Below are 26213 nucleotides of genomic sequence, written 5' to 3'. Positions count from 1 at the left end.
CATGCACTTAGTAGCTACACTCTGCACAACCTTCATACCATCTGTACTAATCAAGTTTGCCCCACTTGCCACTGTATTTCTCCACCCATCACTTCATCTGAAGAAGAAGTGCATTGTGTATCATCTTGTGCTGGTTCAGACCCTAAACACCATCTGGAGGAGTGGATGAGTGGGAACAGCCCCACACCTTCCTGAACCCAGTGGCTATCACCAGCTACTCAGACTTGATCGGGTGCCAATATGCTCAGAGATTGCCTTCCAGAAGACAAGAAACATTCCAAAACGTGTCAGGAAGAGAGATCTTCTAAAAGAAATGATGTGAGAGACAGGGAGCTACATTAATCAGCTTAGATTTAATACCAAAATACAGGACCAAATCAGAGTAACTACCTCTAGGCATGTACAAACAAAAAAGACATAACAAAATCACACTGTGACTCAGTAACAAAGGTGTTCAACTAATCATTTGGGTTTGGTGATGAAACAGGCTTCACAGAATTGGAATTGCTTGCATTTGTCTTGGTTTGTCCTTTGTTTGCTTGTCTTGTCCTCATAGAGGTAACTCAGAAAACATGGGATAGATGTAACCTCTATAAAACAGACAAGCAACTGTTTCAAAACCAGGTTCAGAGGAGTTAGCATTTCACTAACAAAACGGAATGATTATATTGAGAAGAATCTGCAAGGTCTGGTTTAGGTATAAGACAATTAATTTATTTCCCCTAAACTTCCTAGTAGCATATTCTTATTTTTGTGACATCCGTGATTTTAGTAACAGTGATACAGACTGTGATGGTACCTTAAGAATTCATTGTTACCCTTAATTTTAAGAATGGGTTGAAAATAACACCTTGCAATTCAGTATAAATGAAGTTCTACGCTTAATAAAGGCTAAGAAATTATACAAACACAAACTGGTAGATAATTAGAGAAAAAGATACGGAGGCATCGAGAGACCAAAAGCTGAATTAGTATTGTTCTGTCTTGTAAAAGGCAATTATGTTGAGATATATAAACAGAAGTATTTAGCCTTAAGACATATGAAATTATTTTCTCCCTATTAAGCCCTACTAGGATGGCCTCAACTAGAGGCTTGTGTTAAATTATAGGCAACACAGTCTCAGAAAAACGTGATTCAACATGACAGAATACAAAGAATGACAACAAAGGTTGGAAGTACAAAAGGTATGGACCACAGGAAAAAGTGAACAAATTAGCATTTAATGTGGAGAACGAAAGGATACTCATGTTCAAGTACATAAAATGGTGTTGCAAAACCAAAATATAATCTTTTTTCATCCATCCATCAAGATGCCCACAGGCAGAAAAATAAGTTCAGGAGTTAAACTTTGCAAAACAGAGCAGGTTAGGCAGAAAAAAACCCAAGGCACTAATATTTAGAAACAAGGTAACTTGCTAGTTAAATAATAAATATTATCCTTGCTGTGTCAAATCAGTTTAATCATTTCCCTCTGTCTCACAGATGACCACAAGACACATGCACTCAAAATCATGAGTAAAATCATTAACACCCACCGTCTCTTCCAGACTGTTTAAGATGCCTCCATCCATTTTAGAAGCACTACATATTACATGCTGTAATATGCCACTTACATGGGACTAGAACAGATGGCATTCCTTAATAAACACTAAAAGTTGCATTTGACACATGAAAAGTTCAAAGGCTCTGGCTCAGAATTTTAGCTCTTTGTCCTATTTGCAAAATCAAGTATTTTTTCCTGAAGTGAGATTCTAAGTATGAATTAACAATGTTGCCTCGATGCTACGAGCATTACAGCATGCACTGACAAAGTCAAAAGTGTTAGGATTTCCTGTGCAGCACCTCAGACTGCAGCAAACAGCTTTCTTGGTACCTGTCAACTATGTTCAGGCAATGATAAAGCAAACTGTAATGGCTTTATGTTCTAATGGTTCCCACACTTTCTGTAATGCAGGAAAGAATGTTAAGATTTTTTGACATCAAAATAGAAGTTTTACTGAAAGATGTTGCAGTAAAGTTTCTCACATCAAAGTTTCTGAAGTGGACAGCATGCTAACTTCATAGGTCAGCTAGCAGTCACTTCTAACTATTCACTATCCTAGCAAGATGCCTGGGAGGTGTCTCCTCCTCTACTGCTAAACTTTTCTTCTGTTTCCACAAAGATTTGAGTCAAAATGAAAAAAATTCAGAACATTGCTATCACTACAGCTACCTCTAGTTTGACTCTGTCTACCCCTAAGTGTTTAGAGAAAGAAACAAATCAGAAAACATTTGCTGCAGGAAATCAACACAATGATGAAAATTTAGCCCTTTAGACAGTAAAATAAGAATACCTGAGAAAGAGGTATTTACCTGATAATCTCTCCCCCTGTAGATCACATATTTACAGGGAATCACAAATAGATTGTATCCATCTCTACTGAGTTAAGAAGCAGTCCAATCTGCCAGCCAAGAAGCATGGTAAAGAATTCTGCCCACTCCTCCTCTTCATGTCAAAGAATGTTCCTTCAGAGCTGCAAAACTCAATTATACGAATACGCATATTAACTAGATAATTCTTTCTTTCATAAATTCTCTAAATCACAATTAACTTTTAATTATTAATATGCTTATTCGTATAATTTAGCTTCCAGCTTTCAAAAAAACTATGGTGGCAGATAAGAAAGAGCCTTGGAAGCCAGTATCTCTCCTGTTAAACAGACTGGTTGAGTTTCATACTTGATGAAAAGAGGCTGTCATTGGAATTCATCATAACACTCAAGTTTCTAATGCATCAAAAGGCACATCAAAAAAACCAGGCTTTGAGGTTCCAGCCCCAAAAAAATTTTTAGATATCAATGCTTTACTGCAAGGCTAATGGAGGCAATAGCCATATCCCTGAACATACTTTTACTATGACTTTTTACAGTGTGGGAAATTTTTTATTCCAGCTGAGGGACAATTTGAAAGTTTTCAAAGTTCATCTTGCTTCTTTAGATTGGATTTTGTATTCCTTTCAGGCTAATATTTTCCCTATTCCATCTCTAAACCACATTGACCAGCTGCAGTAACAACAAAATGCATTTTTGCAGCATATTTCAATATGAGGATTTTCAAGTGTTTGCAAACAAATACATCTCAGCACAAGTAAAATAATTCAGGATCATGCAAAAAAAAAAGAATCTATTTTTGCACTCAGAAACAATCTACTTTATTTGCAAATAAAAAAGAGAGTCAGGAATTTGAAGAGAACTGAACCATTAATCTTCAGACAATACAAATATATTCTTTGTAATTGAGTATTAGTTCCATACTACAGTAACTAGAGTAATTTATTTCATCAGAATTATGCAAATGTATGTCAAAAGTCAAAAAAGTGATCAGCCATATTTCTTAAACAGTTAAAACAGCTTTGAACAAAATATGATTTCAAAGCTCAAGCCTTCAGTTTTTTAAGGTCATATTGCTTTTTGCAAATCTAATTCTCAATCCTATAAAATTTCCAACAGTAAGAAGACTTACCAAAATGAGCACTGAATTAAAAAAATTCTGAATTTCTTCCACATGGCTACAAAAACTAATTAAGAGCTGTTTCCATACAACCCCAATAACACTTAATCTCTAATAACAAATTGAATCATTAAAAAGAGCTTTTAATATCTCAATTCAAACTTAAGAAAAAATTGTTATTTTAGAAACTTTTACAACTGGAATAGTTGAAGTGTTAAACATTAAAGTTCAAGGTTCGTATAGGAAACATAAGAAAACTTGCAATGGCTCTACCAGTTTTTCCCAGTTAGAAAACAATACTTCCAGTCCCCATTTGCACAAGCAAATGAGTATTAGTAACTGATGAGTATGAGGTTATGAAACTATGTTCAGCAATTAAAATACTAAATTCCAAATCAAAATTACCAGTTTTAGTCGTTCTTTTCTCCTCTTCCCAAAGGAAGAGCTTGATGATCCAGGTTCTGACTCTTGGCCTCCAGTTTTACCATTATCATCATCCTCCTCTTCATCTTCATCAAAGCACCATTCTGGTAGCTCTGGTGGTGATGGTGCATCATCTTCATCGCCGTAACGACGAAATAATTCCTTCAAATAGTCACCTTTATAAATACCTGGTGGTCTAGCCTGAGCAAAAGTAGCCACTGCAGCCTCGATACTGTCAAATTGAAAAATTGAAAATCACTCTGGATGCTTAATTTACATGGTTTAGTCATGTCATGCCTTACCAAACATAAGATTTATTGGGACTGAGAAAACAAGTTCCGAAGTGGTAATTGCAAAAACATCCATTATATTCAAAACATCATGCTTAGATCAGTCTGGTAACAGTTGCTCTTGCACAAGATTCTGCATAACTCTGTAGGCACTGCATATGTTTGTTCTCAGAAGTAACTGCAGCTCACACTTCTTCAACTCCTTATTGTAACTCTCAGTGGTCTGCTGGTCATCTAAGTAAAACTTTTATTATTGCTACAGAGAAGGAATGGGTGACACACAGGTATGTACTTCAGGACTGAACGAAGACAAAAAAAGACCAAAGAAAAATATCAACAAATGTAATGAAGAAAAACACAAATGTTCAAATTCAAATATGGCTACATTTCCCCCCCAAGAATTATCTTTCCTCTCATTACAGGTTTTGCCACCATACTGGGAAAAATCATCCTAATCTTTTAAAATTACTTCTCTTTCCAGAAGTTTCTCACAAAAACACTCTCATTCAGATGCCTTTTACTATGGAGTTAACACTTAATTTTAAGTGCTCTAATAAATTGGAGACTGGATCACAAAAAAAATTAGAAACCAAAACTAACAGTCAAGCACCTTTACCAGCCAACAGGAAAATTCTCAAAATATACAACAGCAAGCACACCACAAGGGGTTTATTGTTGCTATTTCCATAGATCCTATGTAAATGTTTAACAGAACGCATTAGACATAATTCTCTTCCATTTATTATGGCTGTGCACAGCAGTAATGCTCCACGGATCAACATTTAGAAATCTTGCTAAATAAAAGAGAGGAAAAATCACAAAAGGTAGATGTCCCTGGTCAGGCCTCTTGACAAGCACATATCTTAAAACTGGAACAAAGCACATACTACATGCTGTGAAAAGATTATTTTTTTTTCAGGTAAGAAAATCACCTGCCACTGGAACAAGGAAAACATATGACTGAAATGGGAAAGAGAAATTAAATTTAAAATGCAATTTTTTGTCTGACCTGTAAAGTATGGGAAGGAGCCTAGAACTTTATGAGGAAAAATTCCCAGAATAGACAGAAACAGTCTTAGAACCAGTAATTGATTCACTCTGGTCTTTGATAAGAGGAGAAAATAAAACATTTTCCAGAGTAAGACTATCAGATGGTTAGTTTAGAAGGAGCCTTCTTCCTTGTTCTGTTTTCTAAGACTCCTAATTTCTTACTCACAAGACATTTTTTACTTTGCTATCTTAGATTATTTCACATCTTCTGTAACGAATGGGACTGAGAGCACAAAACAAACTAAAAGGGGTGGGGTCTGAAAGATGCTCAGATTTGTCCATGATGATATGAGAGGAACTCTATAATCTTCTCGAAAAGATAGCAATGAAAGCCAAAAGAGGTGGAACAGATTTCAAGTACAGAAAACTAGCTGAAAGAAAACAATTTTCCAAGTTCTAGAAACACAGCAGTCTTTGGGTAAAATGAGTTGTTGAAAATCGAATCAAGTAAGGTTTCTGATCACTAGCTGGAGAGCTTTCAGGTTGGGTGAGCTTTCTTAAAACTAACTATAAAATACACCTCAGTATTTACAATACATCAGCAACACTCCTACATCATATCTTAAAATAAGGTACTGTTATTTGTTGATGAGGAATCCATCTGTATTCATTCCTCATCAACAAATAACGGTGCCTTATATTAAAGAATGATACAGCAAATTAGATTTATCTTGATACAATGCTCAGCATTAACTACCACCTTGCCAAAATTCTTTCTTTTGCTGTGGACATTTTTCCCTACCAGGTGATATCTGGATGTTAGGTCAAAAAATCTGATAGAGATGAACAAACTTGATACAATTAACTACCTGAAGAAAAAAAAAAAAAAGTTGAGTTTTAAGGCTTTTCCCACAGAGGTTTGAAAATAGAGATTGCATAAAAGCAGGAGATTCAAACAGATCCAAGTGCATTTCCTCTTCAGAACGAAGAACCAATTTTAATTATTGCATGATGCTTTTAAATTGTTAGATTAAAAGCATCCAAATTTGCTAGTTCATAATAAAAGCTAGAACCATACTATAAAGATATTTGTGTCTGTGTCTACTCCCCAAACTCAGCTGGGATTCTACAAAGATTCAGCTAGCCACTACTAACAGTGTTCTGTCTCCATTACTCCAATGTCTTCATTCCAAGTTTACTAACAGACAGAAATGACCCAGTTCTTTGCAAACAGTTTGCATGTGCATGCCAAGAACCAAATAACTGAATGTCCAGTCATAAGAATAAGCTGCAACAGGTGGAGAATTTTCTTCCCTTAAAGGACCACACACAAGAAATATCATGAGAATGCTTAAGGGGCTTGTTAAGAAACATGACTTCCACAGGAAGCTGTCAACAAGGAAATAGTGTTTCCTGAATCCTATCAAACACACAAAAGTTATGTCCACCAGCATGGTACAGGCATTGTTCTGCTTTTTTACGCTAATGTTGTTTGAAAAACATAACTATTCTATACAGAGGCATCAACATTTTTAAAAAACAGAAAAAACAGGTGAGTCTGCATAGAAGCATGCTGTAGACTTTGGTCAAAAAACAAGCTTGAAACAAGGTCTTTGTCTACCCCTGATCTTTCAGAAGTAAGTACGTTGCTCTAGCTAATCCCTTCAGATTCCAAAAAATAATTAAAAAAAAAACCTACATGCAAACCCACACGAAAAAAATGAAAAAGGGAAATAACCTTACAGGCATCTATGAACTCTACATTCTTACTCCAACTGTGGGACATGTCACATAGAAGAGACACAACACAATAAGTGCACTACTAAAAGCCCACACACAGCAGGTACAGCTGACTTTTGACCTACCAGACCTTGCTGGACTGCAACAGGCTAAGTACCAAGGGATATGAAAAGTGTTAATATGGGCTGTTTGCTCAAGATTATGATGCAATTTTGAAATAATATATAGCGAATACATTAGGATAGCTGTCAGGACAAAGAGTGAAACATACTGAAGATGCCTTTGGTCACTCTCCACAAATCCCAGGAATTAACATTCAAATTTACCTCCAGTCCAACTTCTCAACCAAAAAGGCACAGATCAGAAATCCAGTTCTATTGAAACCATGTGTACAATGGACACCTAGACAAGACAAGAAAAGGGCATAATCACTTGCAAACAGTTTTAACAAACATGATTTAGTAACACAAGTGTGGTTGTGGATCCTTCCATCTTCATCTGTAACATTAAAGGGTCATCCCCTTCCCATTATGGCAGCACAGACCACATAAGGCACATAAGCCTAAAAAGGCAAATTATTACATTCTTTCTGCAAATTAGCAACAGCAAGAGTATGGGATACTTCAGTTTATCCCAATCAAAAGCACTAACTTAATGCAACTGAAATATGGCTAATATAGATAAGATTCACAAATCTGCTCAAATGTTTATCAAAAGGCAATACAATCAAATTCAATAACTGTGCTTTTAGTGGATTCAACAAGCATGACATTCATTTCACACTATCAGGCAGAAAAATTGTATCCAGATTACCCTACCTCAAACTTGAAAGCAGTGCCAATAGACCACAATTCTCTCTCAAATTTGCTATTACCATGCTAACACCAGACTTATTAATTTTGAAAAAAAAACACAAAAAGAAAACTATACAACAGCATAATCACCTTGAATTACTTATCTTTTCAATGTCAAAAAAAAAAAAAAAAGAATTAAGTCCAGCCTCTATTTTACTGAATTCATCCCCCGGTGAAAGGAGGGATGTCCTGTCAAATGCACTGGAATTTTTTTTTTCCTCAAGGCAACAGCTCCACCTAGTGATAAAGACACCAGCCTGCAAATTTGTGCTATTAAAAATGCTTTGAAGGATTCAGGCAAAATGTTGCCTCTTTTTCCTACTGAATTTTAAATTATAAATATCATTACAGTTTCCACTAACAGCAAGCTCAATTGTTCTTAACATATTTTTCAGTTGTTACCCTAGAATCAGAATCATTTAGGTTGGAAATGACCCTTAAGTTCATTGAATTCAACCACTGACTCAGCACCACTGATTCCACCACTAAACCATGTCCCTAAATGCCACACCTACGCAGCTTTTAAATACCTCCAGGGATGGGGACCCAACCACTTCCCTGGGTAGCCTGCTCCAGTGCTTGAAAACTTCACCTTTTGGTGAAGAAATTTTTCCTAATATCCAACCTAAACCTATTTTTTTTTCAACTGGAGATCAAAAAAAAAAAAAAAAACCTACAAAGAGTAGAGTGATAAAAACCAGAAACTTTAAACAGGTAAACAGAAGTATGTATCAACTGTAGCAGGATCAGGTTTTGTGCCTGCCCCACCAAGCTTCCCTTCTTAATAGAGCAAGGCAAAAATTACTAGGAATTTCTTGAATTCATTCATTTAAAAATATTAAAAACTGTGTAACTCGCATCAAATTAAATTAATTTTAGCTTCCTTATAGAATATTTTTAGCAATTATTTCTCCTTTGTTTTCTGGAGCTGAAGCAAAATTTTTGCATTTTGCTTCCTTAAAGTTGGCAGGCATACTCCAGTCCTTCAAGCTGAAAAAATAATTTCCATCCTGTATTGTTATCACTGAATAGAAAATTTTGATCACTTATCATTCACATTTCAGTCTCTTTTCCTATCTAATCTTGACACCAGGAATGAAATTGCACAGAATTGCTATCAATAAGTCCTGCAGTTGTTACTGCTACAAAGAAGGTTAAGTCAATAATTTTATACACATGACAAAGATAAGCATCTCAGCAATGACACCAATGGCTTGGAAGGGAAAGATTACACAGGGTGCAGTACTAGCACTGCTGTAGACTGCTTTCACTGCATCCTCCACACCAGTCCCTTTGATGCTCTATCAGAGGAAACACGTGTCCCAAGCCAGAAATTTCAGTAATTCATAGAAGGGAAACAAAGTCCTAACATTTCTCTTTTACTATGAAAGCCTAAACCACGTTATTCAAAAGCTTAGTCAACATATTATTTTTTCCTTGACTCTTGCTTTTTGTCCCATGAAGGTGAAACATCTAACTGATGGAAAAACATTTCAAAATTCATTGAGGTCAAAAAGTTATTAAGTCAACACTGAAAATGGCATTTTATAAGTTGAAATACCTGTTAAATGTATCTACTGTTTATAGGATATCACCGTGCTACCCATGCTCCATATAACTTCTGACTATAACCAACATTTTAAGTTCTGAAGTATTACTGGGGATCAAATGGAAGAACTACAAAAGGAGAGTGATAAATGAGAATCTGCTAAATGAGAGTGAGCGGGATCAGTCACCAACAATATTTCACAACTTGCACCAGAACCTGAAATCTCTCCTGCTCTACGGAAGGGAAGCTGACTAGCTGATTTCCACAGGTCCTTTCTAACAGCTTCAGCTATAGTACTGTGATTCTGTACAAATCCTAAACTGCGTGAACAAACCAGCTTAATTTATCAAGTTCTTAGCAATGGCACCTACACAAACAACTGTCCAATGTACTCCTAAGTCACACAGACACACAGGAAGGCTGCAAAATTATCATCCAAGAGGACTGATGACAACAACCATTCTGACTCTGGAAACTCATCTGCAAAGTCATTTCTTGTCTCTCACAGTTTGCTGATAGAGCTGAACATCAATATGCTTAACAGAAATCAGAGTAAAATGGTTTTACCTAAAACTAGAAGCAATACAAATTAAACTGAGAACTTATTTTTCTCTGGGGAAAAAAAGTATCCTTCAAACATTCAAATATTAACTAGAAGCCAGTATACCACAGAAGAAAAACTTAGCCTAATATCTACTACCAGTTTTGTGAGTTTTACTAAAGAATCTCTGACAATTCAGCTGCAAAATATGACTTCATGTAACCCAGGCCATCAAATGTCAACACGGTACATAACCTGCATTTGTATCAGCAGAAGTTAAAAACCACAATGCAAGTATCATGTATTTGTAGACAGTTCTTAAGCCTGTATATTTTTCTGCATTAAGTCAATAGTGGTAATCAAAGTGACGGATGCAGAAACATACTATTTCTGCAAAAATCAGAAACATACTAGTTTCTGCAGTAGAAGAAATCAGATCTAGTATGCATAGACATTGTAGGGAAGAATTTCCTTTGCTTAGACTTTTAAGAATAAGAGACTGCAATTATGAGTAAATATGAAATAAACTAAGAGTAAAAACTAACAATGGATATAAGATGGATATATTAAGACATACCTATAAGCTCTGAGGGATTCTTATCACTGAAGTGTTCACATACACGGATAAATGTTTCTGTATTCTCAGGTGTAGGGCACTCACCATGCCTGAAAAACACAAGAATATATGGATCAGGAGACAATTGGGGGAAGGGGAAGAAGAGAAAAAAAATTAATTTCTTCAACGTGATCTTTCAAATTAAAAGGTAAAGAAAGGTACAAAAACTGCATACAACTTACCCTTTACACTGAAGCTTTATATATTTAATTCCCTCTTTCTCTATATCATTCCTATCGTAGAATCTAGTGGTGTTGGTCAAGTCTACCAGTAAACCCATTTTAACCTTAAAAAAAGCAAAAAATTAAAAACAAACTTATATATGTGATTTAAATATCAATGCATAAACACTAAACACCTAATAACATCCAAATTAAAAGCAGCTGCAGGCTACATGTAAGTTTAAAAATTCTTAAATATTGTATTTGTTCATAAAATCTGTATTTTACCACCATCACAGACATCTGTGTTTCTCTGTGAGAGCTGGTGTCTAAATTAGCACTAGCCATTAATTCAAAAACTTCAGTTTTCAATGCTCCCAAATAAGAAAGATCTGCTAATAGCAGAAATATCTAGTAAAGAATTATTTTAACATGCTAAAAAGACAAACAAGGTGGAATCAGGTGCTCTTATGCTTTAACTAGAACAACATTAAGCACTGGCACAGTGAAAGTATCATAAGAAAAACTAACTACTGACACATATTATATGTAAGTACACTCTCAGAAAAAATAACCCATTTTAATTTACCCATTTATTAGAGTGAAAACCAACGCAAAACAATGAACACATTTTCCAGTTTGAAACAAAAATTTCCTAAATTCTCGGAAACCTCTTATTTAAAGCTAAAATGCAAAACAACTTCAGATCTTCAAAGATGTTGGCAGTAATTAAGGCATCAGTGTCAACCACTCAGATGTTACAATGTACCTAGATCCAGGCTCTCCTGCTACCCTAACGTGTCCCCTTGTGCATTAACTTACTTTTTGAGTGTTTGAGTTTTATAGCTTTTAAAGAGCCTTGTGGAAGTTACTACATTTTTAAAAAGAATCATGGAAAGCAGAAATTCCACTGGGTGGCACAAAACACAGAGAAAACATGGGGAAAGCATATCCTACTGATCCTTGGTCCAAATAAGAATTCCACCAACAATAACCTCCCAGTATTACTGTGCAAAAACAGCTCACTAACACACCTGTGCACTGAAAGTATTCCTGATTTTCTGTCTTATAAGTGCAAGCAACTGCTTTTGGTCAAAACGCTCAATGTCCTGCTTTCAAGTAGGATTTTTCACAGCTTTGTCTTTTTTATAGATACATCATAATAATAATAATAATAATAATAATGGCCCATCTTCGCGAACGAAGATTTTGGGGAAAGGTCTTTTACCTTTCCAGCCTGCACAATGGATTTTTTAGGTGAGACACAGCCTGCGCTGAACCGAGCCCACCCTTTAATCCTAAGGTTCATCTGCCGGGGCCAAGCAAGCTTGGACAATGGCAGTGAGGTCCTCAGGACGTAGGTTTGTTTAGAGTGTCCTTCTCATAGATGGATGGCCACACAGGGCTAACGACCTCCATCAGGCCAGGAGACCGGGGAATCGAACCCGTGGTCACAGCAGTGAAAGTCCTGCACGCTAACCACTAGGCCACCAGGGGTCTCTGAGATACATCAATAGTGCACTTAAAACTACATTAAAACTGAAGCACATTACATATGAAAGAACATAGAAGAATACTGCATCTTCAATTATATTTAAAACTCTAGCACATACTCATACCCAGGATTTTGATCAATTTTTATTTACCTTAAGGTCAACAGACTGGCAATAATTCGGCAGTGCAATTGGAAGAATTACAAAGTAAAACACTGCTTTCACACAGTTCAGAAAAGGTAAATTCCAATTAAAACTAGAATACAGTTCAGAAACAGCTGTTACACATACATATGTTGTTCAGTAGACCCCTACAGGAAAACTTCCAATTATCTACAGAGATACGTATATTCAAAGTTCTGATGATATACTTTGGTAATACTTATGTACTTTCATATTACTTTTATTTATCAAATATTTAAAAAGCATCATGATGTTATGTTAACAGCATTAAGCATTTGTAAAGTAATATCCAAATCAGTTCTGAATTTCTCCTTGTTTACTTTAACTTCATATATTGTATTCGGAATACTTTATTTACTCTTATTACTGTATTTTGCAGAAATGCAAACTAACTCAGAAGGGGGCCCACCTGAAAACAATGTTGCATCACCTGAAACTTCATATAGTTTCAACCAAGCTGCTAAATATACAGACTGACAGCATCCTAGCCAATATCAATTTTGGAGGAAGTATACAAAAAGCAACTAATTCAATTATTACGTTCCTCTCTCTACATTCTCTGCAGACTACTTAATTCAGGACTGTAGGACTTCCGGACTGCTCTTCTTTTGCTATTATTATGAATCATTTCAATCACAGACAACTGAAGATCTTGCGAAGTTGCACTGTTCCTCACACATTTCACGGAGCACTAAACCAAAGAGGCATTTGGTGTAATTTATCCAAAGCTATAAAAGCATGTATGGCATATAGAGCACATAAGGCCTGAAAGCAGTTTCCTTGCTTTACAGAAAGCATAAACATTTTCTCTCTCAGTCCATGTGACTGGTTGCACATAACACACTACAATTTAGACAGTGCAAGGCACAAGAAAATTATAAAGAAATTTCTAAAAAGCGGGTGGATTATGTAACATACCAAAATATACAGTTATGATTTTCAAAAAATTAATGCAAAAAAAACACTGGTACCACAGGAAACAAAATAAAAGCCTTCCTCCTCATTTTCTCACATTCCAGCTATCAATGCCTTATGCATGTGCTCTTCTGCTGCTCTGCAACTAAATGGGCTTAGCTCTCCTGTATGACCGCAAAAGTTTCTCCTTAGACATTGGAAATTGAAAACATCCTCCCCAGGAAGGAAAGAGCATACTACAATACACTGAATGCTTCCAGTTTCAAGATTTTTTTCTTGCATTTCTTACTTGGGGATGATAATTCAGATCACTGACTAAATTTATCTGCAAAAATAAAAATGTGGCTGAAATATGATAAGTAGTTTTCCTAATAGGAATTCTATAACTTGAGCATACTAATTGCCCAACCATTCTTTTGAGCTAACTAACATCCTAGCTCTTCGTGACAGAAACAAAACTACCTTTATAAAGCATAAAATATACTAACATACCTACTCAAGAAAGAAATTAAAAAATAAAAATCATTCATACAGTCACCAATTGCTCCTGCAATTTTTTATGAGACCATTAAGATACTATGGCAATACTGGCAATCAGAAGAAAAATGGGGCTGCCATGTCTAATCAAATCAGTTTCTAACATTCAGATTTTCAGCAACCAGCTCCATGAGAAAAGGAATCACACAGGAAGCTTGTTAGAGAAAGTTTTGTCCAGACAGATAAGCTGAACTTGTACCTTCAAAAATCTGTGGTAACAGCAATATCTCACCAAAATTCACTCTGAAGTCTCTTATTTGGGAGATAAATTATATGGACTCAAGTAATAACCAGTTTTCAGAAGTGATTCATTCTGCAAAGTATTAGCAGTAAAACTCACTGCAGTAAAATGATGAGAACCAAGTACAGTGAACTATTTTTGCCTTGGAAAAATCCAATTTTTGAGGTCGCCTCAATTTCACATTTATTTCATTGTGACTTGTTGGTAAACTGCTGTTCTACAAATACAGCGCTCCAGTAACCCACTACATATCTTGGCAAATAAAAAATCATATGTTTTCAAATAGCAAACATTCACTAACAGTACCAGGTTTCAGTATAATAGAAGAGATTTGATGAGAACAGAGAGTTTGAGAGAAATTGTATGTTCTGCTTGTTTATCAAAATTATCAAAATATATGTGGGGATCCTCATGCTACAAACTTTATTATCAGATTCTAATAATCTGATGTCACTCAAGACATGATGAATTTGTAGCATTGCAACAGAACTGACAGATGAGACAAGTGGAAAGGCTATGAAGGCTCACCATGATTTCTTTTTCTGGTGGCAAATTACTGACAAAGCCAACATTTAGAAGTTCTGAGTAAGTCTCTGAAGTTCTCTATAATTTGAAAATATATGCAGAATTTTAAATTACTTTAAACCATGAATAAGATTGGTTTGAGAAAATTTCTAGGCATGCCTATTAAAGTCAGAGTCAAAACCAACATAATGCACAAAAGAGGAACTCAAGTAAAATTAAAACACATAGATCCAAGAATTCAAACAAGAAAAATCCTACCAGTTCAAGCACCTGAGAACAGGCACATATGTTTCATTGATAGTACTTTATTATCACATTACTGCACACGTACTTCTACTCTGCTACACTGAGTAGTTCACTATCTACTTCACACCTAAGCCTAAATAAGATTCATAAAATGAGGATTCCCATCTTTTAGTCACCTGATTCTTCTGATGTTCAAGGTCTGATACCGTTAAGCGAATTCAGAATTAATTTAACTTAGATCAACAGTGAAAAATAATGAAAAAACAGGAAAAAAGGTCACTTGCATGATTCGTTTTATAAAACACACAGTCAAAACAAATGGTGCTAAACTTCTATATAAAAGTTTAATAAACTGATTAAAAGAATTAGGTGGTAGGCCTTTCTTTACCTAGTAGGCTCAAAATCCCATTTCCCACATCTCCAGATGCACTGGACTGTGCACAACATTACAGAGATCTACATGAAAGGCTGGAAAGATCCTGTTCCCCATCTTTATTGTCACAGTTGTGCTACAGTGCAGAACAACAAGCAAGCTGAAGTACTCAGACATAAATGGACAAAACAGAGAATGAAGAAATAAGCCAGAAGCACAACTCTGTAGCCCAATGATGAAGGCATCCACCCACCTTCCTGGGTCCCAATCCATGCTTCTAATTTTTTTTCCTATTTATGCAATTTTTTTTTCCCAAAAAGTTACTGGATAAAATTCATAAATTGTTTTCTTCTATAGTTGAGTCTGATGGGTTGGATACCATAAAGCATTCTAGACATCAGAAGAAGAAAATTTTGCATTTAAACTACAAGAGAGTTCTATGAAGTTCTCCTTTCACTTTTAAATGCTTTCACTCTTATAAGCAAAATCACAACATATCCACACACAAGAGTCACCTATAGAACTACAAACTCAGATTATCTGAATTTTGACAATAACATCTCTCCAAGATGCAACAGTAATAACAGAGAAGAGTGAGATTCTTGCTACTAATACAGTGAATGAGGAGTGTGCACAGTTTGTATAAGAAAGTCTTTTTGTAAATCTATGAATGGCAGAGAAAACCTGAAAACGTAAACAAAAAAATTTCTGTACAGATGTCCCAAAGGAAGTCATCATTTTTCTCTTAAAACTGAAAACCAATACTTGAAGAAACATTAATAATGAAAGTAACATTTCAATTACTAGAAAATTTAACTTTACCTTCAGACTCTTCAAGTAGTTGGATAACATACTCGGGTGAAAACGATTTTCTTCAGCAACCTGTTCGTCATATCTTGGTCCTAACATTGTCTTCAAAGGTAAAAACTTCCCTATGAAAGATAATCAAATTTTACAGTATTTTATGCATACTCATGTTCATACACTTACAACTTAGCAATTTCAAAGCAACGTGCTGAGCGTTTTTAGAGGTTCACCCTCAATAAAAAATAATTGCGGGAAAAGTATTAGCAACAGTTGAACTGGAATATTTTTTAGTTATGAGTTCTCAGAATTCACAAGTAAGTTTAGAAGCTTAAAGAAAATACAGGTCAGTTCATCTAAAACTGCATAATTTAACATTTGGAGCTAACTTTTAGTGTGATTTAAGCTGTGGAGCTACAACGCACAGCAGAATACAGAAAATTTGAATTCAGTACAATTAAAAACATGTAAGTAGCATTTTAAATGACAGTTTGTCACCCAACCACGTAAACATCAGCTTTGATTACCTGCAAACATAAAACACAGTAAAGATTGCTGCAAACTGCTCAACAATATCTATGCACTACAGATCTTTTGACATCTTTCTAACATGTTCCTTAGGCTTGTTGGAAGAGTCCTGCAGCCATGTCCAACCTTCTGTCTCAAATATAACACCTACATGTGCTTCAGACATCAGGGAAGCTACAAGCTGCAACTAAAATTTGACCGGAAGTAGTACTTACCAGACTACATCCATCACTCCCTAGAAAACCCAAATTTTTTTTAATATTGATTTTGTTTTTCATCCATCACATCCACCACAGAATATCTGAAATAATCTCATTACAGATCTCTAGCTCTTTCTTTCTGAACCCCAGCAATCTTCTATAGAAACATAGAATGGCTTGGGTTGAACAGGTCTTTAAAGATCACCTAGTTCCAAACCCCCTGCCATGGGCAGGGACAGCTTCCAGTACACCAGGTTCCTCAAAGCCCCATCCAGTCTGGCCTTGAACACCTCCAGGGATGGGGCATCCACAACTTCTCCAGGCAACCAGTGCCTCACCACCCTCACAGTAAAGAATTCCTTCCTAATAACTAATTTAAACCTCCCCTCTTTCAGTTTAAGACCATTATCGCTTGTCCTATCACTAGATGCCCTTGTAAAAAGTCTCTCTCCAGCCTTCTTGCAGGCTCCCTTCAGGTACCAGAAGGCTGCTATAAGCTCTCCCTGGATCCTTCTTTTCCCATCTGAACAACCCCAACACTCTCGGTCTGTGATTTCCTCATAACAAAAGAAACAAAAACCTCTTGTTTTCAGCAAAACAAAACTACATAGAATGAAAAGACACTAAAATGTCCATTGTTTTCAGCTAGAAATCAAGGTCTGAGAGAGAAGCTCACTAGTTTTGTAAAAATAGAAAACACATACCATTTCTTCTACATAAAGTTTCTCTATACAATAATGTTCGAGTTTGGTGTAGCCTTAAATTCTATCCAACGCCCTATATAGTCTCAAATAAGCATTTACCTTCCATGAAAGAGACATTATAAACCACAAAAGACAGAAAGATAATATGAAAACTAGGAGGCTTTATGCAACTTGTTAGGTAAGGTTTGATGTTAGTGAGCAACATGAGAAACACCATCACTGTTACACTTGTCTGAGACCATTCCAAACTTGATAGCTAAAAGGAAAGTTATTCAGTCATACAGTCAAAATACGCACTAAATGGTAATAAATTATAGTTTCAACTTGTTTGACTGTTAGAAAAAACTTCACTTTATTGCCCTTTGCCTTTTCATTCCAACAGTTACACATCCTCCACCCTGGTAAAGGCTGTTGGGTTGTCTACCTCCTCTCCATTTCCCCATTCCCTCAACTATCTCATTTTCTTGCTTCTCAGTGTTACTTGTCACTTTCAACACTATCATTCAGATTCTCTATTAACCCTTCCATTTTAACCTGTAATTTTTCTCTATACAGAGTGATTATGCAAATTCTAATTTTAGATGATCTTAATGCAAAAATTTATCATCACCATAAGTTTTGCAAAACAACATCATGCTTGAAAGTTTTATAACTTCACCTGTCACACCCATACTACTACACCCACTCATCCATTACAGAACATGGAGAATGCAACCAAACTTTTTTAGCCAAGGCACTCAATTAAGAAAAAGAGCTGAACTGACAAAAGAGTCAATGGGTTCATAGGAAAACCACTATCCTTTACAAGATACTGGGAAAAGAGAATAGATTTGGAAAAGTGCCTGGAAGTTACGATTGTTTCCTGTAGCATCTGATTAGAGACTGTACAGTCGCGCTGAAGACCCTCCTGTTCTCCATCTTCTAGAACAGAGAATGAACAAGTTCACGCTCTTCTCAGTAACATCTGATTTAGCATCTGATTTGCACTCCGATTTCCCTCTGAGCAACCAAAACACATTTGTCTTCATTGTCAGGGAAAGACAAAGTAGTCTAGTCAACATCCCCTGCAGCATTTGAATACCTTCAGACAGTTGTGGAAGTGATGAGTATTTCATATAGAGCCCATTTACTACCATTTCCAAAGCTCAAACACAGGTCTTCGGAAGTATTTAGGTGCTCTGCTTCTACAAATTCCACTTTGGCAGTATTATTGAAAAACAGAGTTAACATGGCAGCAAAAAAGCTGCCTGCCAAGGTTAGAAGAGAACCATGAATTCATGTAATTTGGTTCCAACTTAGGGAAATTTCGTAATTGATTACGAAAACAATAGCTTTGGGGTTTTGGTTGTTTTCTTTTTCTTTGGGGCTGTTGGGGGGTTTCTGTTTGGTTGGTTGAGGTTTTCTTAATAAACTACATTTCTCTGCAATATAATTTCACATTATTCCCATGCAGTAAGCATGAAGTTCTTCCTAGTTTATGTTGGTTTTTTTCCAAATTGTGACTGACACACATGTATTAAAGATCTTGAATAGGATCTCATATTGTGTTCCTCTTATAACAGAAAACCAAATTTCCCTACCTGACAAATTTGCTATTTGGTCTTTGTACACAACCTTGAAAATCCTCCTTCCCTACGTGCATACAAGCCTCTCATTGTCACTAAAAGCTACTGAAAATCTAAGCTTTATTTCTAAGAATGATTTCTAACCTTTTTGAGTCATATGGAGGAGTATAAATGAGGCAGTAGCTACTGTCTCTTCTACAGTTTTGCTTTACATCTTATGCTAAAGAAGTGATGTAGTAATAACAGATTGCAACTCAACTTAAGCCTCCATACATAAAGATTTGAAGATTAAAAAATCATATGTTGAATTAGGTGATCTGACAGTGACAAAGTGATATTTTACATGGATAACAAAGCATCCCAAGTCATTTGTGTAACTAAACTACATTATGACAATAATTGTAACTCCTCAATAGAATTTTCAAATTAACTTCAAAGTGTTACTGGAACCTTGAACACTGGTCATTACCTACTTCCACAATTAAATTCAAATTTGTTAAATAGTTTTGGAAAGTGGCTGTTAAAAATCATTTTTCAAATTAGTTACCACTCTAAACAAACCTACGTCCTGAGGACCTCACTGCCATTGTCCAAGCTTGCTTGGCCCCGGCAGATGAACCTTAGGATTAAAGGGTGGGCTCAGTTCAGCACGTTCGCGAAGACTGGCCATACATACCTCTCTAACAGATGGGATTTCTTTAAGCTCAAAAAATAAGTAAAAATTCTAAAAATAAGAGCCCAGTATGTCAGAACACAGACATCAAATGGATAAATCCAAGAGAAATCAAAGTGAACAACACGACGTCACATTTTCTACATGCACATGCTCTAATTTTAGCACACTTATCTTCAAATTTAAATTCTAGAGCATATCAGTGAAAAAACACTCTTAATTTAGTCTAATTTTCTGTGACATGAAGCTATCAACTGAATACGTGACATACATAACTAGGTATGACTATGGTATGTTTAGATTGAGCACTGATTACGAAGGATACACTGTGTAAAGTGGCCAAAGTTAAGAAGGGAAACTGGAATCAAATTAAATAACAAAATCCACAATTAAAAAAAAAAAACCTAACACCTCCTCTAAAAATTAACAGTTTTCCAGTTCAAGAGAACTATGCTGGGTCAAAGCATCCATTTCACCTAGCATCTCATTACCAACACAGGTCAATAAAGACGACTAGGAAAGAGAGCAAAACAATGACAGTCCATCATCAGACTATTCTCTCCAACTACAAGCTATAGTTCAGCAACTTCCTGAACCAGAAGCTTTACTCTTATTTAAGATGCTTTCTCAATAACCATATGTAATAGGGATGTTTTTAATAATATCTCACAGTTCCACATGCTGCATGTATGTCTAGAACAGGATTAACTAACACAATACAATGAAGGAGGTTACAAAACTGCTGAGACACTTCTCATGTCTTTTCTTCAGTATCTTCCAAGCACTTTCCATGGTTATGAAAAGGAGGTATCTGCAGAAACGGTGATGCCAAGGCAGTAAGGCTGAAGCAACCCGATCACTTCAGATTGAAGCATTCAGAGAAAACTCTTTTCATCAAGCACGTGACTGAAGTGCTATTACAATGCGATAAATATGAAAATGTGCCATTCTGAACAACCCTTGCACCATAAAACCAGAAAGTGGCAGAAAACTACCAATATTTAAGGAAGTGAACTGGAAAATAACAGGAGATGTAGATCAATTCACCTTGTCCAAAATGAAGGGTCCTCTTAACCTGAGTGAACCCAATCTCACCAACAGAAGATGTCCAGGCCTCCTTAGTACTTTGTATTTGAGGTCACCTAGAAATTCTAGATGCCACAACCATAAGACAAGAGCATCCTGACCAAACACTTGATGAATATTGGTCCACAGAAGCCAGACATACCTTTCTTAGCAATGCTATTGCTATTACACTATCAGATGGGAATAAAGTCATGCACGGATGCTTAGAAATTTGATTTAAATGCTAATTAAAACTAGAATGTAACACATCTGGGAGACAGTACCAACATCAATAAACTCTAAAAATTATCTCTCATAAAACCACTAGACTTCTTTGAATGTAAAATAGCAAAACAAGAGAGAAGACTGATGGTGCACTATGACTTCCGGCAAGTTGAAAACACTAAAAAACTAAAAGTCAGGTGAATGAGTATAAAAATACATTCTGATAAAGCAGCCAAAGTAATGAACCAAGCACTTTCCTTTTTTTTACTGTGCATTAACTTCCTGTGCATGATCACACCGAATGGAAAAGAATTACCTTGCAGTTCCTGAATAAACAAACACACAAGCAGTGATGGCACAGCAGATGACACGCTGATGACCTGCATTCTTGCTTACTCTAGGCTGCTATTTCTGAGAATGCATGGCTCAAAAGACAGACAAACAAAAGCCATAACTAACAGAGATCAAGAACTTGCTCAGAAGAAAAACAAAGAATAAAGAGTCATTAGTATATATTTGTCATGGTCAAAGGCTAACAAGTTAGGCTATCAAATCTCTCATTAGATACAAAGCAACGCATGTGCCAGTGAGCAGGAAAAAGAGATAACAGAGATGAGCAAAACCACAGCGCTGTTATTTAAATGAGCCAAGGTCAGAGAAGTATAAGGAACTCAAGGCCCACAAAATCAACAACTGAAATTAAATACTGATAAATGCCAAATAACACATACTGATGATGACTAAAGATTAAGCCTACTGAGATGTCTCACCAAGTTTTAAAGAGTCACCTGTGGAATAAAAAATGCGGAAGTTTTAACTATTAAGTAAATGATAGCACAATGCCATCTAAAATAGCCAGTGAGTAGCAAGTGTTGCTTTGAAAACATACCTTTAAATTATCACAGATAGGGAGATGAAAGGAATGAAAACTAGAAAATAGTGGAGAAAAAAACTGAGAAGGGCGACATTTGTTTACTCTATCTCATACCAGGCAGCAGGGAAAACATTTATCTGAAGTCAGTATGTTGGTTAACTCACAATCAAAAATGTGTCTACATGACACAAACACTGCCACTCAATTCACTGTCACTAAATTCACTGCCACTAAATTCACTGCCACTCAATTACTACACTCAATTCACTGCCACTAGGTGCCAGCAAGACTAGATACTTAGAACAACCAAGACTGACAGCAACTTTTGGGCAAGAACATCCAAGATGACAGCAACCACTGATAAACCCTGAAATACATGTGAAACACTGGAGTACAACACTTAAACTCATTCTCCAGCTAAGCAGCTCAGGAACAGGTTGGTGACTGTCAGTTGGCTAAATAACAGATCGACAGATAGACATCTAAGCCTCCCGAAAAAAAAAGAACCAAATGTGGAAGGGACTGCACAGAAGACTGGTATCACAGAATCAGTCAGAGTGGAAGGGACCACAGTGGGTCATCTGGTCCAGCCTCCCTGCTCAAGCAGGGTTATCCCAGAGCACATGGCACAGGATTGCATCCAGATGGTCCCTGAATATCTCCAGTGAGGGAGACTCCACAACCTCTCTGGGCAATCTGTTCCAGTGTGAGGTCACACGCACAGTAAAGAAAATCTTCCTCATGTTAAGGTGGAGCTTCCTGTGCATCAGTTTCTGCCTGTTGCCTCTTGTTCTATTGCTTGGCACCACTGAGAAGAGCCTGGATCAATCCTCTTGAAACCGCCCCCCTTTTAGGTACTTATACACATTAACGAGGTCCTCTTCTCCAGGCCGAGGCCAAGCAGGCCCAACTCCCTCAGCCTTTTCTCATAAGAGAGAATCTCTGGACCCTTGACCAACTTCGTAGCTCCAGGACGGCACCTTCCGCATGCCCGGCTGCTGCCTGTCTCATCAGATAGGATAGATGAGAAAAGTTTTAGCCCGAAACTGAAGCAGTGCAAACTGAGAACCCAGTCCTAAGGCTGCGGCGAGCAGGGGAGGACCTGTGCCCCTGCAGGGGAACAGGGCCGGGTCGGTGTCAGACGCGGCACCGGCCGAAGGGAAGGCGAGTCCGGCGCTGAAGGCAAAGCGCTGCTGCGCGCTGGGCTTTAAGGAGAACAACCGCTCTACGGAGCCGGCTCCGGGACAAACACCAGCCAGGAGCTCGGGGGGGCACGGCACTGCCGTGGCCGCGGGACAAAGAGCCCCGGCCGGGTCAGAGGGCGAGAGGCCGCGTCGGTCCCCGGCGCTGGGAAGGAGCGGGACCGGGCAGCGCCGCGGAGGGGAGGGGGCCGTCCCCGCTGCCGCCCCGGGGCCGGGCGGGGCCGGGCAGGGCCAGGCTGGGCCGGGCGCTCACCTGCCACGGGCTGTCCCCTCCTGGGGCAGTGGAGCCAGCGCGGCGGGATCTTGTTGTAGGACATGGCGGGGCCCGGGCGGCCCCGGGGGGAGGGGGGGAGGGAGGGGAGGGAGGGCAGGGCGGGAGCGCGGGAGCGCGGGGCGGCCCGGGGCGCTCAGCGGCGCCGGTGGCCCCTCGCCCGCGGCGCCTCCATTCAGACCCGGCTCCGCCTCGGCCGCCACCGCACACGAAACGCCGGGAGCCACTTCCGCTTCCGGGTCCCTGGGATCAGAGGTGGCGCTCGGCCGGGAAGAAAGCAGCCTAAATTGGGGCTCCTCAGCCTGCGGAGGGGGGTGGTCTGGGAAGAGAGGTGGTCACAAACTGCTACGGGCTCGTCCTCTTTTCCCAGAGCAGGGACACGAAGCTGGGGAAGAGTTTGGAGCGTACGTCCTATTGAGGAGCGGCTAAGGAAATCGGCGTTGTTTAGCCTGGGAAGAGAAGGTTCAGGGGAGACCTCATCACTCTCTATAACTGCCTGAAAGGAGGTTGTAGCCAGATGGGCGCCGGTCTCTTCTCCCAGGCAACCAGCGAGAGGACCAGACGACACTGTCTTAAACTGCGCCAGGGAAGGTTTAGGTTGGACGTCAGGAAGAATTTCTTCACAGAAAGGGTGATTAGATACTGGAATGGGCTGCCCAGGAAGGTGGTGGAGTTGGCATCCCTGGAGTGTTTAAGGAAAGATTGGACGTGGTGCTCAGTGCCAGGGTCTAGTTGACACGATGCTGTTCGGTCATAGGTTGGACTCGATGGTCTTTTCCAACCCCATTGATTCTGTGATTCTGAGTGTGTACCGTGGGGTCACTACAGGAAAGCATCAGGAGCTTGGTTGGAAGTAGCTGGAACTGGCACAGGAATTGGCAAAGGCTGTTGTGTTGTGCTTGCCCTTGCATGGGCTGCAGAGGAGACTGAGCAGGTGCTTGAAGGAGAAAAAGTAGTAGACTATGTCAGGCTCGGAAATGTCCTGACCTGAAAACAACTGGAGGCTAGGACAGACATGATTCCTCTGCTTTTAGTTTTCAGCAGATATTCCCTTATAGCCAGAAGTGGAGGTAGAAATACGTGGATCCTTGCTCCAGCTAACAGTGCAACTTAATTCTAGTCTGGATGTAACAGGCTTGCTAGTGTAGCAGAGATGCCTCTGTGCTGGACCCTCTGTTTCTTTTGTGAAAAAGCACAGCCAGGAAGACAGTGTGTAGATAGATTTGCTTAAGCAAAACTGTGTTTCCAACAGAATGCCAGCGAAAATTCTCCATGGGGCTTTAAGAGATCTACTTACATGGACGTGTTTGAAGAATTGTGGCCTGGCAGTGTTTGTCCATACGAAAGGAATATTTAAGGTGTGGTGTGGTTTGACTCCTGTAGCAGCTAAGTCCCTCACAGCCACTTGCTCACTCCCCCCTGAAGTGGGATAGGGGAGAGAATCAGAAAAGTAAAAGTGAGAAAGCTCATGGATTGAGGTAAGGATAAGGAAAAATAAGGAATACATTCAATACTTCCCACTGGCAGTCAGGTGTTTAGCCATTTCCAGGAAAGCTGGGCTTCATCATTCACAATGGTGACTTGGGAAGAAAAACACCGTAACTCCAAATGTCCCCTCCTTCCTCCTCCTCCCCTCAGTTTTTATTGCTGAGCTAACATCATATGGTCTGGGATATCTCTTTGGTCAGCTGCAGTCAGCTGTCCCAGCTGTGTCCCCTGCCAAATCCTTGTGCACCTCAAGCCTGTTCACTGTCAGGGCAGCGTGAGAAGCAGAAAAAGTCTTGACACTGTGCAAGACCTATTCAGCATTAGCTAGAACATCCCAATATTACCAACACCGCTTTGGTCACAAATGTAAAATGCAGCATCCTATGAGCTACTACTACAAAGAAAATTAACTATCTCAGCCAAAACCACTACACGTGGTTTCAGTGAAGCATTAGGAAACAACAGCAATAGATTATTTTTGTAATTTATTTTCCAGTTACTTACATTTCAGTACTGTTCTGTCTGAACAGGTGTGCTGCCTTTGCAAGTCAGTAGGTGCCATAGCTTGCAGAACTAACCACTGTTATATGTACAGATACAATAGGAAGCCCTTAGGTTCTGTAAAGACATCAAAACAATGGAAATAATTTCATTTGTCTAGAATTTATGACAAGCTTCATTATACAGTTACTGTGTTTCGTCCTGCATTTTATCATTCTAGATTTTATTAGACATAATTTTTCTCTAGAATATCCTCTCATAGTAATTGAGATAGTCAGTTAAGTAGTTTGCATAACTGAGTCATTAGGTTCTCATTACTACATTAGAAGTTTCTGAATTTTGTCCTCCAAGGCTTTTGTCATTATCAGATATTAATCTTCTCATCTTGCTAAAATTGAAAGTCTTGCTACAGCAAAAGACTAATCATATTATTTTCCCTAACTGTTAAATACACTGCTGTTAAAATGTAACTTTATGATATTGGAAATAAAGTGACGATTTTTCCTTTACAGAACAAACAGGCATCAGACACCAGGTGGTGCTGAAGACCAGCCAGAAAAGAAAGTGAAACTGGAGTGCAAGGGGTGTTCAGAAAGAGCAGGAAGTGAAGAGAAACTGCAAGATACTCAGTTTCTAATTTCCGTAAATTGGGAGCAACATACAGTCACGTCAGCAGTATGGCAAAATTAGGAACGAAACCATTTGCAGAGGGGGAGATTAGAACAAAAAGAGATCATGAATGAGCAGTAGTCTTTTCTCGTCATCTAGATTTAAGATTCTGATATGGTTTTAAAGCAAGCTCTAGAGCTGCAGATCAGAAATACTGTGTAAAGATGTGTAGTTAAACTGGGAGGGTATGTACAGCTGTTTTTATTTAGCAATGCACAAGGCAAATAATTATTTACAGCTGATGTTGCACATTGTGCATATATAGTTTTCGTTGGAC

General features: G+C 38.1%; 1 protein-coding gene across 3 annotated transcripts in view; it reads right to left on the bottom strand.

Moving 5' to 3' along the window:
* Window positions 1-23389, bottom strand: part of RNGTT (RNA guanylyltransferase and 5'-phosphatase) — a 187289-nt gene extending 163900 nt beyond the window's left edge. For 2 of the 3 annotated variants that reach the window (XM_027695522.1, XM_027695530.1), the window contains exons 1-6: window positions 23261-23387; window positions 15990-16099; window positions 10676-10779; window positions 10455-10543; window positions 7260-7335; window positions 3896-4145 (exon numbers count right to left, since the gene is read on the bottom strand). In XM_027695522.1, the coding sequence (XP_027551323.1) occupies window positions 3896-4145; window positions 7260-7335; window positions 10455-10543; window positions 10676-10779; window positions 15990-16099; window positions 23261-23324 (693 nt within the window). In that variant the 5' untranslated portion in view covers window positions 23325-23387. Of the gene's footprint in view, window positions 1-3895; window positions 4146-7259; window positions 7336-10454; window positions 10544-10675; window positions 10780-15989; window positions 16100-23260 lie in introns of all 3 variants that reach the window. The other variant, XM_027695540.1, reaches the window with a different exon arrangement.
* Between the last annotated feature and the right edge of the window lie 2824 nt (window positions 23390-26213).

Source organism: Neopelma chrysocephalum, unplaced genomic scaffold (genome assembly GCF_003984885.1).
Source record: "Neopelma chrysocephalum unplaced genomic scaffold, ASM398488v2 Primary Assembly neopelma1_23b, whole genome shotgun sequence".
In the NCBI taxonomy this organism is placed as follows: Eukaryota; Metazoa; Chordata; class Aves; order Passeriformes; family Pipridae; genus Neopelma; species Neopelma chrysocephalum.
Note: the sequence above shows the minus strand (reverse complement) of the source record. Positions and strands in the feature narration are given on the sequence as shown.